The sequence below is a fragment of the Salmo salar genome, chromosome ssa05, assembly GCF_905237065.1.
Source record: "Salmo salar chromosome ssa05, Ssal_v3.1, whole genome shotgun sequence".
In the NCBI taxonomy this organism is placed as follows: domain Eukaryota; kingdom Metazoa; phylum Chordata; class Actinopteri; order Salmoniformes; family Salmonidae; genus Salmo; species Salmo salar.
In genome coordinates, this window is record NC_059446.1 from 60,121,072 (window position 1) to 60,137,797 (window position 16,726).

The 16,726-nt window shown below is 45.0% G+C and overlaps 1 protein-coding gene across 4 annotated transcripts; it reads left to right on the top strand.

Moving 5' to 3' along the window:
• Positions 1 to 2,321: 2,321 nt before the first annotated feature.
• On the top strand, positions 2,322 to 10,095 carry LOC106605345 (uncharacterized). Of its 4 annotated transcripts, XR_006769921.1 has the most exons (3): positions 2,377 to 2,761; positions 2,927 to 9,874; positions 10,036 to 10,095. XR_006769921.1 is itself a non-coding variant. In XM_045718461.1 (2 exons), the coding sequence occupies exon 2, from the start codon at positions 4,213 to 4,215 to the stop codon at positions 6,163 to 6,165; it is 1,953 nt and encodes a 650-aa protein (XP_045574417.1). In that variant the 5' UTR covers positions 2,322 to 2,469; positions 2,927 to 4,212; the 3' UTR covers positions 6,166 to 10,095. The 4 variants fall into 4 exon arrangements, 3 of the variants coding, with proteins under 3 accessions (XP_045574417.1, XP_045574416.1, XP_045574418.1); XM_045718461.1 differs by having other exon boundaries at positions 2,322 to 2,469; positions 2,927 to 10,095; XM_045718460.1 differs by having other exon boundaries at positions 2,927 to 10,095.
• Positions 10,096 to 16,726: the final 6,631 nt, after the last annotated feature.

The following is a 16,726-nucleotide window of genomic DNA, read 5'->3' on the forward strand; positions in this document are numbered from 1 at the left end:
CAGAGTCCATCCACAGCGACCAAGGCATAAACTTTGAGTCCCATGTGTTGGGTATGCACAAGACCCGCACTACTCCTCTCCATCCTCAAAGTGATGGGCTTGTTGAGCGCTTCAACAAAACGCTTGGACAGCAGCTGGCCATTGTCTCTGCCAAACACCAGCAAAACTGGAACAAGCACCTGCCCTTGATCCTCATGGCATGCCGCTCCGCTATCCAAGGCTCCACCTCCTGCACGCCTGCCCTCCTCATGCTGGGGAGAGAGATCCGCACCCCTGCAGAGATGGCGTTTGGCGGGCCCTGGATAGCCCTGCTGTTCCCCCAGGGCCAGAGTATGCCCGGAGACTCCAGGACCACCTGGAGACAGCCCACACCTTCGCCAGAGAGCAGCTGGAAAATGCAGATGTGAGGAAGAGGAACTATGACGTGCACACCTGGGGAAGGCACTTTGTGGCTGGGGAGCTGGTCTGGGTCTACAGCCCCCTGAGAAAGAAAGGCAGATGCCCCAAGTTGGACAGCCACTGGGTGGCCCTGCAGCGTCCTGGAGAGGGTAGGGGAGGTTGTTTAACGGGTGCAGCTTTCTCCCAGGGGGAGAAAGGTGGCACTGCACCGGGACAGATTTGCCCCGTACAGAGGGGCCTCTTCTCCCCAAACCCCAGGGACCCCCACAATTCCCCTCTCTGGAAATGACATGGTTGGTGGAGTGGCGTGGGGGGGTGGAGCATTGCAAGTTAAGACTATTTTTAGCCATTGTTCTCTCTCTTACGTCTGGTCTTGACAAGAGAAGGTTTACGGCTGTTTTAGACGGGTATCTTTAATTTATTTGGCGTGGGCTACGGCCAAACAGTAGCCTGTGTGGAGTTGGGTTAATAAACCGGGAATTCGTAAACTCAATCGTCTGTCTGGACAATTGTTCCTTTATGATCTAGCCAGGTCATTACAATACCATCTGTTTTTGTCAAAGAAAGATGCCAGACTAGTTCATGTGGATGCCAATAGATTTCCAGCTTTGTGCTTCGTTTGACAGTGCGGATGCATATCTTCAGGCCAAGAAGTGACAGTCCATTCTGCGAATGAAACAGACAGGAGGTTGAGTGGGAGATGGGCAGGACTTTCCAGCCTTCATTGGGGTGGCTATGTAATGTAAGCCGACACCAGAGTCAGTTGTTACTACAGGTCATGAACTCACTTTCATGGGCTGAACAGACTGAGATTCAGAAGCGAATATACATTGATAAAACAATTAACATACACAGTTCCCTAATTGACCTTTATTGTAATGCATGATGACTTGTGTTTAATTAAATGCACTGTGTAAATGTCTAGTAGATGGCTGGCTATTGCCTTACCTATGTGTTGTAAAAGCCAATCTTATGACCTGTTAGGCTATATTGCACATTGCCCAGTGTCTAAATGTTCCCCTGAATCCCCCTTCCATAGTTGGCATGGTGGGTATGAAATCAAATCAAATCAAAGTTTATTTGTCACGTGTGCCCGAATACAACAGGTGTAGACCTTACAGTGAAATGCTTACTTACAGGCTCTAACCAACAGTGCAATTTTCAAGAAAAAAATAGGTATTAGGTGAACAATAGATAAGTAAAGAAATAAAAAGCAACAGTAAAAAGACAGTGAAAAACAACAGTAGCGAGGCTATATGCTGTAGCGAGGCTATATACAGGCACCGGTTAGTCGGGCTAATTGAGGTAGTATGTACATGTAGGTATGGTTAAAGTGACTATGCATATATGATTAACAGAGAGTAGCAGCAGCGTAAAAGAGAGGTTGGGGGGGCAGAACAATACAAATAGTCCGGGTAGCCATTTGATTACCTGTTCAGGAGTCTTATGACTTGGGGGTAAAAGCTGTTGAGAAGCCTTTTGGTCCTAGACCTGGCTCCCCGGTACCGCTTGCCATGCGGTAGTAGAGAGAACAGTCTATGACTGGGGTGTCTGGGGTTTTTGACAACTTTTAGGGCCTTCCTCTGACACCGCCTGGTGTAGAGGTCCTGGATGGCAGGCAACTTAGTCCCAGTGATGTACTGGGCCGTAGGCACTACCCTCTGTACTGCCTGTATATTGTATATTTCATACAATGCCTGTATATTGTATATGCATAGTGCCTGTATATTGTATATTTCATACAATGCCTGTATATTGTATATACATAGTGCCTGTATGTTGTATATTTCATACAATATACAGTCAAAATATTAGGTCTAACTGGCAGTAGTAGCCTACATGATTTGTGTGTGTGTGTCTTTCTCTTTTTTCTTCCAACCTCGACTGCACCACAGCAAATTATCTGTCATTTCTCAGAGACACAGACACAGGGGTTTGGGGGGGGGGCAATGCAAATAGTCTGGGTAGCCAGTTGATTAGCTGTTCAGGAGTCTTATGGCTTGGGGGTAAAAGCTGTTGAGAAGCCTTTTGGTCCTAGACCTGGCCCCCCGTGTAACTGACAATTAATCTGTAAGTCTATGTCGTTGTTTTTTTGTTTGAATTGTTTACGTGTTCGCTATGCGGGGGAAATGATAAGACAGGTGGAACGACGTGGCTAATAACTGTTGTAACGGGGATCATTATCGTAGCAACACATCTTTGGGTGTAAAGGCATTCCCGCGCGGTGTTAGCTAAGTTTTCATGTTACCGGATGTAGTTCGTAAAGGTTGATATGTGTATGTTAGGATGAAGCGTGAATTCATGCCAGGAATAATAAGTGTGAAGTTTGATTTCCTCCCTTCTGTAATAAGCAGCCAATGAGGTATTTTTTCCTTTATTCGTGTGTTCAATCTGATACTGTTATAGCTCCGGCTAAACTGTTTATGTATGTAAGTACTTCAGAGTTATACCAAGCTAATAAGTCACTCATAAGACAAGAAGGTGTAAGAGTGTGCTGAATTAAACTGTATTTTCATTTACTTTATAGTTCTCACGGAAGGTGATAATTCTGACTAAACTACAGAATAAAGCCGCCAGTCAAAATCAAGGAACGGTTGTGCTCGTGGTTACTGGAGGGAGCTACAGTGAGAACTCAGTGCTCTTCACGAGCAAGAGAGAAAGAAGAATCTCATCCAGCTGTAAAGTCTACAAGATACCCAAATCCTGGTAGGCCCTGTCATCTGCCAGATAAGAGTTTTGCACCTACCTGCAACCTAAGAAGAACATCTCCACATAAGGAAGCATCGTGAGGCAACATAAGGTCAAGGCTAACAGGAAAGTCAGACACGCAGGTACAAGTCAAAGCGTTTGAAGGTGGCCCTAGCCTTGTGAACTGCTAATTAGAGACTTTAAGATTACAATTCGTAAGGACTGGAGATAGTTGTGTATTTCATCAAGACGCTGGTATTATGCATTTGCTCTTTCTTTCTTAATGTATCGTTATTATGTGTATTACTGGAAAAATATTATTTGATACTTACTAAAACAATATATATATTGCTACAAAACATTAAGGGTCAGCGTACACCTATTAATTATATTTTCACCTGTAAGTTAATAGTGTAATTGTTTGGTAAGGTGTTTGTTCAAGCCTTTGTTACAAGCATTATACATGTTTATACCACGTACTAAGGTTTAAATTACCTACTCACTTATCCAAACCTTACCTAGAATTGATTTGATTTGATTTAGAATGTCAGAAAAGGGTAGTTTCACTAAAGGAGATAGAGATGGGGTGGGTCAAGTTGAGCAGCAACACCTCGCAAACTTCAAGCCTTCATCAGAACAAACAGAGCAGCAGGAAGAGACCCGGACTGGTGTGGAGTCACGGCTGCCAGCGAATGATGATACAGAAGCTGCTAATGAGACATCACAACAAGAGCCACGAAAAGGTGAGAGGGTCCGCAGGTTAACTGAAAAGAGCAGAGAACTGCGCGACGAAAGGTGGAGACAGCTCGAACATCGTTTCAGGGTCAGCTATGAGAAGTGGAAGGCTCTGGTAAAGGAAGCAAAACTGTCACTGACAGGATGTTGCTCTGAAGACCTACTAGAAGACCTCTTAAACAAGATCAGCCATACCTCTACAGAGCTAAACCTTGTTTATGTAAATTTGCGTCAAATTGACATTCCCGACAACGATATACGCCGCAGAGTTGATACGTGTGAAGCAGTTACAATGTCTATTATCAAGACTGTAAGGTGTCATTTAAAGGTCAGGGAAGAAGGTCAAAGTAACCAGATAGAGCTGCACTGGAAGGACAGCAATCCTTGTGCATGTCTGAACTCTCACATAAGTCAAGTCTCAACTATCAGCCCTCAAGCGCTTCCTCCCAGTCTCAAAGCAACTCAAAGGTCAACTTCAGACACTCAAGCGTGTCATCTGTTAAGAGACAAGTTGCTGCTAACCAAGCAGCTTTAGAAGTAATGGTTAAGCAAGAAAGCCAACTAGAAGAGCTTCAGAGACTCGAAGATGAAGATAAGAAGAGGACAGCGGAGCAAGAAGCTGAGGCTGTGAAACGCAGCTTAGAAGAAGCTAGGCTGCGAGTCAAGTTAGAGGTAGAAAATGCTGCCAGACGAAGGACGCTAGAAGACAAGCGTAGAGAGTTAGAGCGCTTAGAAGTGCTCAAGAAACTAAATACTGCCAAGGCGCGGATGCAAGTGTATGAGCAAGATGAAAACTCAGAGGACGAGAAGAGAGAACTACTCTCTAACTTCAAATCTGTGAAAGAAGTCATGCACAGAAGTGGCTCATTTCACAGTCTCTCACCACAACATGTTGTGACAAGCACACAACATGAAGATAGCACCAAGACCATGTTCAGGTTACTAGCGGAATCAATCAGTGAAAGCCGCCTCCCCATACCAGAACCAGTGACATTCAATGGAGAACCACTCTCGTTCACTGACTGGAAGGTCTCTTTTCAGACTCTGATAGACAGGAAGAACATACCAGCAACTGAGAATATATATTACTTAAGAAAATATGTCGGTGGGCCTGCCAAGAAAGCCATCGAAAGTTACTTTATGTTAGGAACAGAGTCAGCCTACCATGCTGCGTGGACCATTCTTGAAGAAAGGTACGGAAACAAATTCCTCATCGCCAAGTCCTTCAGAGATAAGCTCAATGCATGGCCTAAGATAGGATCCAAGGACAGTCTTAAACTTAGAGACCTTGTAGATTTTCTCCGCAGCTGTGAGGCTGCTATGTTTCAGAATAAGGGCCTGAAGGTGCTTAATGACTGTAATGAAAACCAAAAGATCCTCGCTAAACTTCCAGATTGGCTAATTTCAAGATGGAATAGAAAGGTCATAGACATCCTAGAAGAAACTGAGACCTTTCCCAGCTTCAGTCAGTTTGTAAAGTTTCACACGAGAGAAGCCAAGATCGCTTGCAATCCTGTAACATCCCTTCACGCTTTGAAACCAAGCGAAGATGGAAAACCTAAGACGCCAAGGATTCAAAGCCCTGGAGCAAGGGTATTAGCAACTAACTCTGATGAGAAAAATACTGTCACTAGTTGTGTCTTCTGTGAGAAGTCAGGTCATAGTCTCCACAAATGTTGGAAGTTCATGGATAAGCCCACCGCAGAGCGACAGAAGTTTGTTCAAGAGAATAAATTGTGCTTCGGCTGTTTAAGGCCTGGGCATCGTTCGAAAGATTGTGATAACAGGAACACCTGTGACACGTGTCAGAGGAGGCATCCATCCTGCCTGCACGAAGATCGTACTAAAGAAAGGTCAAGGGATAGGAAGACAGAGCCCCCACAAGATAAGGGGACAAGTGCGTCAAGTGAAGCCATATCTAACAGAGTCGTAAGGGACATTAACAACACTCACACCTCCACAATCATTCCAGTATGGGTGTCAACCACAAGCGAGCCCGATCGTGAAGTTCTCGTGTATGCACTTCTTGACACCCAGAGCGACACCACCTTTATCCTTGAAGAGACAACAAAGGCTCTCAATACAAAGAAGGAGCCAGTACAACGAAACTCTCTACAATGGCCTCAAGGAATACCATCGTGCCCAGCCAGAAGCTGTCTGGTTTGCAGGTTAGAGGGTTTTACCTGGAGAAGAAAATCCCTCTGCCAACTACCTACTCGAGAGAGTTTATTCCTGCAAACAGAGATCATATTCCTACTCCAGAGACGGCAAGAGCATGGTCTCATCTTCAACACATTGCAGAGGAGATTGCTCCTCAACAGAGCTGTGATGTCGGTCTCTTAATTGGCTACAACTGCTCCCAGGCTCTCCTTCCAAGAGAAATTGTGTCTGGTAAGGGAAATCAGCCTTTTGCTCAGAGAACAGACCTTGGCTGGAGCATAGTCGGCTATGGAAACCCATGTATCGACTATGGCGACGCTATTGGAGTGAGTCATCAGGTTATCGTTAGACAGGTGATGCCAAGTCTTCAATCTTCTTTCAACCTCACAAATCAAGTACACTATGTTTGTAGAACACGCGTAAGAGAGGTAATCACAGCACGGGACGTTATCAAGACGCTTGAATCCGACTTCAATGAGAGAGCTGCAGAAGAGGACCTCATATCTCAAGAGGATATCCGGTTCCTGACAAAAATGAAAGCGGGCATCTGACGCAAGGACAATGGACATTACGAGATGCCGCTGCCATTTAAGGAAGAAAGACCCAACCTGCCGAACAATAAAACATGTGCAGTTCACCGTCTCAAGTGCCTGGAAAGGAGGCTGAGGAGAGACAAGCAGTACTACAAGGACTACACAGCATTTATGGAAGAGACCATAGCTCGTGGAGATCCTGAGAAGGTCTCCAAGGAAGAAATTAACAAGCATCCAGCATGGTACATCCCACATCATGGGGTTTATCACCCACAAAAGCCTGGGAAGATAGGAGTCGTCTTTGACTGCTCAGCTAAGTTTCGAGAGACGTCCTTGAATGACCATCTCCTCACCGGTCCAGAGTTGACAAACACATTGCTGGCAAAATCTTTTGTCATTTTCGTAAGGGTCCAGTTGCAATCATGTGTGATGTAGAGCGCATGTTCCACCAGTTTCATGTGAAAGCAGAAGACCAAGATCATCTGCGGTTCCTTTGGTGGGAGAACGGCGATCTAGAGTCTCAACCCTCAGTGTATCGTATGAAGGTCCACTTGTTCGGTGCAGCTTCATCTCCTGGTTGCGCCAACTATGGTCTCAAACATCTCGCTGCTGAAGGACGAGGAAGCTTCAGCGAGAAGTCTATCCAGTTCATAGAAAGGAACTTTTATGTTGATGATGGGTTGACGAGCGTATCGTCTGAAGCTGAAGCGGCCCAGCTGGTGAAAGAAGCAAGAGAGCTTTGCAGCATCGGCAAACTTCGGTTGCACAAGTTTATCTCTAACAGCAAGGAAGTTATAGCCACAATTCCCAAGGAAGAATGTGCTGAGGGTGCCAAAGACCTGGATATGGCTCTGGGTGAACCACACATGGAGAGGGCGCTTGGTGTACTATGGTGTGTCGCATCAGACAAGTTCCAGTTTAGGGTAGTTGTTAAGGAACGCCCACTCACAAGAAGAGGAGTGTTGTCTACAGTAGCCTCTGTATATGATCCGCTTGGGTTTGTGGCACCCTTTGTCCTGGCAGGGAAGCAGATCTTGCAGCAGATGTGTCGTGACAAGATCGACTGGGATGAGCCCATTCCAGATGACCTACGTTTCCAGTGGGAATTCTGGCTCCAAGGTCTACAAAAGTTGTCGGAAGTAAGGATCCAACAAGGCTACTTGCCATCAAGTTTCAAGGAAGTGCAGAGTTATGAGCTCCATCACTTCTCCGACGCTAGTACCTCAGGTTATGGAGAGTGCTCATACCTCAGAACAATCAGCACAGCAGGAGAAGTTCATTGCTCCCTAGTTATGGGGAGGTCGAGAGTCGCCCCTTCCAATATTACGACCATACTACGACTGGAACTTTCAGCAGCGGTGGTAGCTGCTTTCTTTGGCAAGAAGAACTTCCCAAAGGACAAGTCAAGGGGGGAGAGTTCTCAGACAATGACCCAGAGCTGCAGAAATCCCTGGTCCATGATACCCAGGCAAAGGAAGAAAGATCGTTACTAGATCACCTTCACAAGTTCTCAGACTGGGCAAGAGTGGTAAAAGCTATTGCCAGGCTCAAACGACGTGTCAAGGAAGCCATAGGCTTAAAATTGAGGTCTAGTGAAGCTACAAGCATAGAAGAAAGGAGAGAGGCAGAGCTCACCATTATAAGGATGGTTCAAGAAGCAGCCTTCTCCCATGAGATACACAACCTTAGGCACCAGAAAGACATCAAGACCAAAGATAAACCAAGCAAGTTGCATAAATTGAGTCCATTTCTGGATGAGCAAGGTATCCTCAGGGTGGGAGGTCGCTTGGCTCATGCAACTCTTCATTCCCACGTGAAGCATCCTGCAATCCTGCCAAGAGATAGCCACTTGTCAGTGCTGCTCGTCAAGCACTATCATGAAAGAGTACGACACCAAGGACGTGGAATAACGATCAATGAGCTGCGATCCAACGGTATATGGATCCTAGGATGCAGCAATGCAGTTTCCTCACACATCTACAAATGTGTGAAATGCAGGAAATTCAGAAGATGTACAGAAGAGCAAAGGATGGCAGATCTTCCGAAGGAACGCATGGAGACCACGCCTCCCTTCACATACTGCGGGATGCTGCTTTGGACCTTTCTATGCCAAGGACGGAATAAGAGAGTTAAAGTGTTATGGGCTCCTACTCACTTGCAGGGGCTCTCGAGCAGTTCACATTGAAATGCTTGATGACTTAACCACCGATGCCTTTATCAATGCCCTGCGTTCATTCATTGCCATACGTGGTAATGTTCGTCAAATCAGATGTGATCAAGGCAGCAACTTCATTGGCGCAAGACGCGAGTTTGTGGACGCCCGGAAGGAAATGGATCAAGAACGATTGAAGGAACTTGGATGCGAGTTTATCATGAACACCCCATCTTCAAGTCACATGGGTGGTGTTTGGGAAAGGCAAATCCGCACGATACGAAGTGTCTTGACATCCATTCTTGATCAGTCAGACGGAAGACTCGACAGCGCTTCTCTGCGTACCTTTCTCTATGAAGTCATGGCGATTTTAAATAGTAGGCCCCTAACTACGGAATATCTGAATGATCCATTAGGTCCAGACCCGCTCACACCAAATCACATCTTGACAATGAAGTCCACAAATCTCTTACCACCACCTGGACAGTTCATCAAGGAAGATCTTTATCTCCGCAAGAGATGGCGCAGAGTACAATTCTTAGCCAATGAATTCTGGGCAAGGTGGAAGAAAGAGTACCTCCTAAACCTCCAACACAGGCAGAAATGGAATAAAGACAGAAGAAACGCAAGTATTAATGACATTGTCATATTGCAAGATGATACTGTACCACGCAACCAGTGGAAATTGGCAAAGGTTACAGAAGTGTACCTGGGACAGGATGGCCGGGTGAGAAGATGCAAGTTACTGATCAGCGACTCAACCCTGGATGAGAGAGGTAAACGCATCACCAAACCCACCTATCTGGAGAGGCCCATCCATAAGACAGTCACCCTCCTGGAAGCCGATCAAAAAACCTGCAGACCCCTTTCACAGAAATCACAGGTGATTGGTGGGAGTGTAACTGACAATTAATCTGTAAGTCTATGTCGTTGTTTTTTGTTTGAATTGTTTACGTGTTCGCTATGCGGGGGATATGATAAGACAGGTGGAACGACGTGGCTAATAACTGTTGTAACGGGGATCATTATCGTAGCAACACATCTTTGGGTGTGAAGGCATTCCCGCGCGGTGTTAGCTAAGTTTTCATGTTACCGGATGTAGTTCGGAAAGGTTGATATGTGTATGTTAGGATGAAGCGTGAATTCATGCCAGGAATAATAAGTGTGAAGTTTGATTTCCTCCCTTCTGTAATAAGCAGCCAATGAGGTATTTTTTCCTTTATTCGTGTGTTCAATCTGATACTATTATAGCTCCGGCTAAACTGTTTATGTAAGTAAGTACTTCAGAGTTATACCAAGCTAATAAGTCACTCATAAGACAAGAAGGTGTAAGAGTGTGCTTAAACTGTATTTTCATTTACTTTATAGTTCTCACGGAAGGTGATAATTCTGACTAAACTACAGAATAAAGCCGCCAGTCAAAATCAAGGAACGGTTGTGCTCGTGGTTACTGGAGGGAGCTACACCCCGGTACCGCTTGCCATGCGGTAGTAGAGAGAACAGTCTATGACTGGGGTGTCTGGGGTTTTTGACAACTTTTAGGGCCTTCCTTTGACACCGCCTGGTGTAGAGGTCCTGGATGGCAGGCAGCTTAGCCCCAGTCATGTACTGGGCCGTAGGCACTACCCTCTGTACTGCCTGTATATTGTATATTTCATACAATGCCTGTATATTGTATATGCATAGTGCCTGTATATTGTATATTTCATACAATGCCTGTATATTGTATATGCATAGTGCCTGTATATTGTATATGCATAGTGCCTGTATATTGTATATTTCATACAATGCCTGTATATTGTATATACATAGTGCCTGTATGTTGTATATTTCATACAATATACAGTCAAAATATTAGGCCTAACTGGCAGTAGTAGCCTACATGATTTGTGTGTGTGTGTCTTTCTCTTTTTTCTTCCAACCTCGACTGCACCACAGCAAATTATCTGTCATTTCTCAGAGACACAGACACAGGACTCGGACCAGCAGAACCAGAACTTTTAGGAAATAAGTAGATTCATTTCACACATTTCGCAAAATCGGCCTCAAGAGCCCTTTTTGGCACCCTCATTTTGTTTTCTGTTTTGACTGAGTGACTGACAAAGTCAGAGCGGGTCTCACTCTCTTTGATGATGCAAGTTGGACTTTGAATGTCAATTTGCGAAACCTCAGCTTAGCGAATCAGATAACCGGCTGGCCGTTAACCACTGGTCAGCCAAATGCTCAATATTGATTACGACAACAGAGAAATAGCACAAAGGTCATAAAATAACTCGCTCATGGGCCACCAGCCATGTCCATTGTTTAAAAATATATATATACTTTTTTGTTGTTGTCAATTTCAATCAGCCCACCCTAATAAAGGATGGTCCTTCGGGCATTTGCTAGAAATGGCAGATGGCCAATCCGCCCAAAGCCCGTGGGCCACCCCCACCTTGCAGGGGCTGTAGGTGTGTGTGGTATGCCAGTGGAAGCGAGCAGGTCATTAGGCAGGGGTCCATCTTTTCACAGACTTAGTCATACAGCACAAAGTCAATTTGCCAAGTGCTCTCATCAAACATTTTAGACATCAGCTCTGTTGCAACAAGGATCCACCAAAAGCAAATATTTCACACAAAAACAAATAAAACCCCACAGACTTAGGAAATATGTTGTTACATAAAATGTACATTAAGTAATGAGACTAAGAATTTGAATTAATTACAACTTCTTTCGAATGTATACATGTGCAACATTGCATCAATATTACTGAAGAATATTACTTTTTATGCAAACATGCACTGTGAACCATTGTACATGGGCCTTGAATAATTTTTTTTATATTTTAATAAAATAAACTGCATGTTTTCTGGAGAACAAAGGAGAGTTGAACAAAATTAGTAATTGCGCAGAATGTCACTGGGCCATGCAATATTCATGTTTATAAGCTGGGTGGTTCGAGCCCTGAATGCTGATTGGCTGAAAGCTGTGGTATATCAAAAAAATACATTTTTATTTGTGACATGCGCCGAATACAACAGGTGTAGACCTTACAGTGATATACTTACAAGCCCTTAACCAACAATACAGTTTTAAGAAAAATAATTGTTAAGTAAAAAATAAAAATAAAAAATAATTAAAGAGCAGTGGTAAAATAACAGTAGCGAGGCTATATAGAGGGTGTACCGGTACAGAGTCAATGTGCCGGGGGCACAGGTTAGTTGAGGTAATTGAGGTAATATGTACATGTAGGTAGAGTTAAAGTGACTATGCATAGATAATAAACAGAGAGTAGCAGCAGGGTAAAAGAGGGGTGGAGGAGGGGGGGCGGGGCAATGCAAATAGTCTGGGTAGCCAGTTGATTAGCTGTTCAGGAGTCTTATGGCTTGGGGGTAGAAGCTGTTATGAAGCCTTTTGGTCCTAGACTTGGCGCTCCAGTATCGCTTGCCCTGCGGCAGCAGAGAGTTCAGTCTATGACTAGGCTGAAGTCTTTGGGAATTTTTACGTCCTTCCTCTGACACCACCTGGTATAGAGGTCCTGGATGGCAGGAGGCTTGGCCCCAGTGATGTACTGGGCCAAACACATTACTTTCTGCAGTGCCTTGCGGTCGGAGGCTGAGCAGTTGCCATATTAGGCAGTGCTGCAACCAGTCAGGATGCTCTCGATGGTGCAGCTGTAGAACTTGGGGGTGGGGGGGAGATAATGCAAATAGTCTGGGTAGGCATTTGAATAGCTGTTCAGGAGTCTTATGGCTTGGGGGTAGAAGCTGTAAAGAAGCCTTTTGGACTGAGACCTGGCGCTCCAGTACCGCTTGCCGTGCAGTAGCAGAGAGAACAGTCTATTACTAGGGTGGCTGGAGTCTTTGACAATTCTTAGGGCCTTTCTCTGACACCGCCTAGTATAGAGGTCCTGGATGGAGGGAAGCTGGCCCCAGTGATGTACTGGGGCGGACACACTACCCTCTGTAGTGCCTTGCAGTCAGAGGTCGAGCAGTTGCCATACCAGGCAGTGATCCAACCAGTCAGGATGCTCTCGATGGTGCAGCTGTAGTACTTTTTGAGGATCTGAGGACCCATGCCAAATCTTTTCAGTCTCCTGAGGAGAATGGGCTTTGTCATGCCCTCTTCACAACTGTCTTGTGTGTTTGGACCATGATAGTTTGTTGGTGATGTGGACACCAAGGAACTTGAAGCTCTCAACCTGGTCCACTACAGCCCTGTCGATGAGAATGTGGACGTGCTCGGTCCTCTTTTTCCTGTCATCCACAATCATCTCCTTTGTCTTGATCACGTTGAGGGAGAGGTTGTTTTCCTGGCACCGCACGGCCAGGTCTCTGTCCTCCCTATAGGCTGTCTCTTCGTTGTCGGTGATCAGGCCTACCACTGTTGTGTCTTCGGCAAACTTAATGATGGTGTTGGAGTTGTGCCTGGCCATGCAGTCATGGGTGAACAGGGAGTAAAGGAGGGGACAGAGCACACACCTCAGAGGGGCACCCGTGTTGAGGATCAACGTGGCGGATTTGTTGTTACCTACCCTTACCACCTGGGAGCGGCCCATCAGGAAGTCCAGGATCCTTAGCTGAGTGATGAGCTTTGAGGGCACTATGGTGTTGAACGCTGAGCTGTAATCAATGAATAGCATTCTCACGTAGGTGTTCCTTTTGTCCCGGTGGGAAAGGGCAGTGTGGAGTGCAATAGAGATTGCATCATCTGTAGATCTGTTGGAGCGGTATGCAAATTGGAGTGGGTCTAGGGTTTCTAGGATAATGGTGTTGATGTGAGCCATGACCGGCCTTTCAAAGCACTTCATGGCTACAGACGTGAGTGCTACGGGTCGGTAGTCATTTAGGCAGGTTACCTTAGTGTACTTAGGCACAGGGACTATGGTGGTCAGCTTGAAACATGTTGGTATTACAGACTCAGTCAGGGACAGGTTGAAAATGTCAGTGAAGACACTTGCCAGCTGGCCAGCGTATGTTCGGAGAACACGTCCTGGTAATGTGACCTGTTTAAAGGTCACACCGGCTACGAAGAGCGTGATCACACAGTCGTCCGGAACAGTTGATGCTCTCATGCATGCTTCAGTGTTACTTGCCTCAAAGCAAGCATAGAAATTATTTAGCTTGTCTGTTTGGCTCGTGTCACTATGCAGCTCACGGCTGTGCTTCCCCTTGTTACGACATCATCGATGGACTTATTGATGAAGTCAGTGACTGGTGTACTCCTCAATGCCATTGGAAGAATCCTGGAACATATTCCATTCTGTGCTAGCAAAACAGTCTTGTAGCTTAGCATCTGCGTCATCTGACCACTTCTTTATTGACCGAGTCACTGGTGCTTCCTGCTTTAGTTTTTTCTTGTAAGCAGGAATCAGGAGGATAGAATTATGGTCAGATTTGCCAAATGGAGGGCGAGGGAGAGCTTTGTACGTGTCTCCGTGTGTGGAGTAAAGGTGGTCTAGAGTTTTTTTTCCTTCCTCTGGTTGCACATTTAACATGCTGGTAGAAATGAGGTAAAACGGATTTGTTTTCCTGCATTAAAGTCCCCAGCCACTAGGAGTGCCGCCTCTGGATGAGCATTTTCCTGTTTGCTTATTGCCTTATACAGCTCATTGAGTGTGATCTTAGTGCCAGCATCGGTTTGTGGTGGTAAATAGACAGTTATGAAACAATCTTGGTAAATAGTATGGTCTACAGCTTATCATGAGATACTCAACCTCAGGCGAGCAAAACCTTGAGACTTCCTTAATATTAGATTTCGTGCACCAGCTGTTGTTTAGAAATATACACAGACCGCCACCCCTTGTCTTACCAGAGGTTGCTGTTCTATCTTGCTGATGCAGCTTAAACCCCGCCAGCTGTATGTTATCCATGTCGTCATTCAGCCACAACTCTGTGAAACATAAGATATTACAGTTTTAATGTCCTGTTGGTAGGCTATTTGTGATCGTAGCTTGTCTATTTTGTTATCCAATGATTGTACGTTAGCTAATAGGACTGATGGTAGAGGCAGATTACCCACTCGCAGTCGGATCCTTACAAGGAACCCCGACCTACATCCCCAATATCTCCATCTCTTTCTCATGCAAATGACGGGGATTTGGGCCTTGTCAGGTGTCCGAAGTAAATTCTTGGCGTCCGACTCGTTTAAGAAGAAAGAAATTGTCCAGTGCGAGGTGAGTAATTGCTGTCCTTATATCCAGAAGCTCTTTTTGGTCATAAGAGACTGTGGCAGAAACATTATGTACAAAATAAGTTACAAATAACGTGAAAAAACACACACAATAGCACAATTGGTTAAGAGCCTGTAAAACGGCAGCCATCTCCTCCGGCGCCATTCTATATATGGGTATGACAAAACAGTTATTTTTACTACGGCTAAGGGCTGTGTCCTAGCACTCCATGTTGCGTTGTGCATAAGAACAGCCCTTAGCCGTGGTATATTGGCCAAGTACCACATCACTTCAGGCCTTATTGCTTAAATAAGTCACTCTGGCCTTGCCCAGCATTAATAAGAGAAATTGCAATTTCTGTCTCCTGCCAATGCTTTGAACTTTGGCACAAATGGCGTGAAAGCAACTCTGAGAAACTGGTGGAAATGTTCATTGGTGAGCCTACTGCGATATTTGTTTTTAATAAAGTTAATTGTGGAGAAGGCTGATTCACTGCTGTATGTGGAGCCAAATATGGTCAGGATGTTACAGTTGAACTGCGGTCAAATCTTTTTGTTTCTTTCTACCTGCTTGTCTAAAGGTTCCGCTGAGGATATTTGGATTAATGTGATTGGGTAAGACGCAGCCTCTTGTATTTGCATTTAACCATGCGAGTGGATTAGACAGGGCACTAGTAGAGGCGGGCGTTGCTTCAAGAGAGAGAGAAAAAGAGAGGTCGCAGAGTTGAAGATGCCGCTGCGCCCGGTTGATTTTTTTAAAGCTGTCTAAAAATAATGTATTGACTTTTATATAACAAAACGCGATGTTGTCCTGTCCGGATTGACCCTTCTCTGGGTCCGGACCCGGACCGCGGTCCGCCAGTTGAGTTTGACTGACCTAGGGCATCAGGCTTGTGGGAAGATTGCATGCAAAATAAGCATAGGACAACCACGCTCTCACCAAGCTCTAAGAAACATATGGTTCTCAGAATGTTATATGCTACCTTGGAATATAGATATGTACAGTGGCAATCCATCATTCAGGGCAGGTGGGGCTTGCCTGTTTTGCATCTTATTTTGACATTAATACCTGTCACATATCAGCTTGCGAACAATGTAAAAAATATATATATCATTGAGTTAATAAAGCTACATACAAACATGGTCTCTTTTTTGTTTTCTTGAGTAAGGAAGCTCCAAAATGCAGGTGTTTCAGCCTAGCTCAGTGCTTTCTGTGGTGGTGGGGCAAGCCAGCAGAAAGTACAGAGCATTGCGCCGTGATTGGCTCAATGTTCTGTCACTCGTGGCGACACTACGTCACCGCCAAGTATAAGGGTAGAGCTAGAAAATTCAAGCCCCTTTAGTGCTGCCATAGAGTTACATTAGAAATGCCCATCCAAGAAGGCTCAAGGTCATTGGCCACAGATAAAATTACGTCAAATCACTTTATATCTACAGTAGCTTTGATTGGACTGATCATGTCAACATCATACTTTTAAAATCTTAGCTAGCGGTCATCATCATGAATCAAGTTGACAATCTACTTGCAAATCCTTTTTAATCCTTGTCATATGAAGAGAAATAATGAACAGAAATTATAGATAAAACGTATCTGTGCTCATTGGCCATTGGACATAAACATTACACAACAAGTTGGAAATTGCAATTCAACAATGAGTGGTTTGGAAGCGATCAGTGGCAAACTGCAAGCATTGCAAAGCAATCATTAGCCTGCTATTCAGTGGAGTGGCTGTGTGGTCCCAAGGGTCTCTTTTCCTAGTTTAAAATGATTAACATTCAACATTGCCTTGCTGTCAATGAAGCATGATTTGTGCCGCGCTCAAAGCAACTGTTGACTCGGAACTGAAAAATCTGACTTTAGTGAGCTCAAGACAACAGGGAACTCGGGAAAAATGAGCTACGACTGGGA

What these genes read in the sequence shown, in the direction of transcription:
- LOC106605345 (XM_045718461.1), top strand. Translation starts at nt 4,213, where the DNA reads ATGTCTGAACTCTCACATAAGTCAAGTCTCAACTATCAGCCCTCAAGC.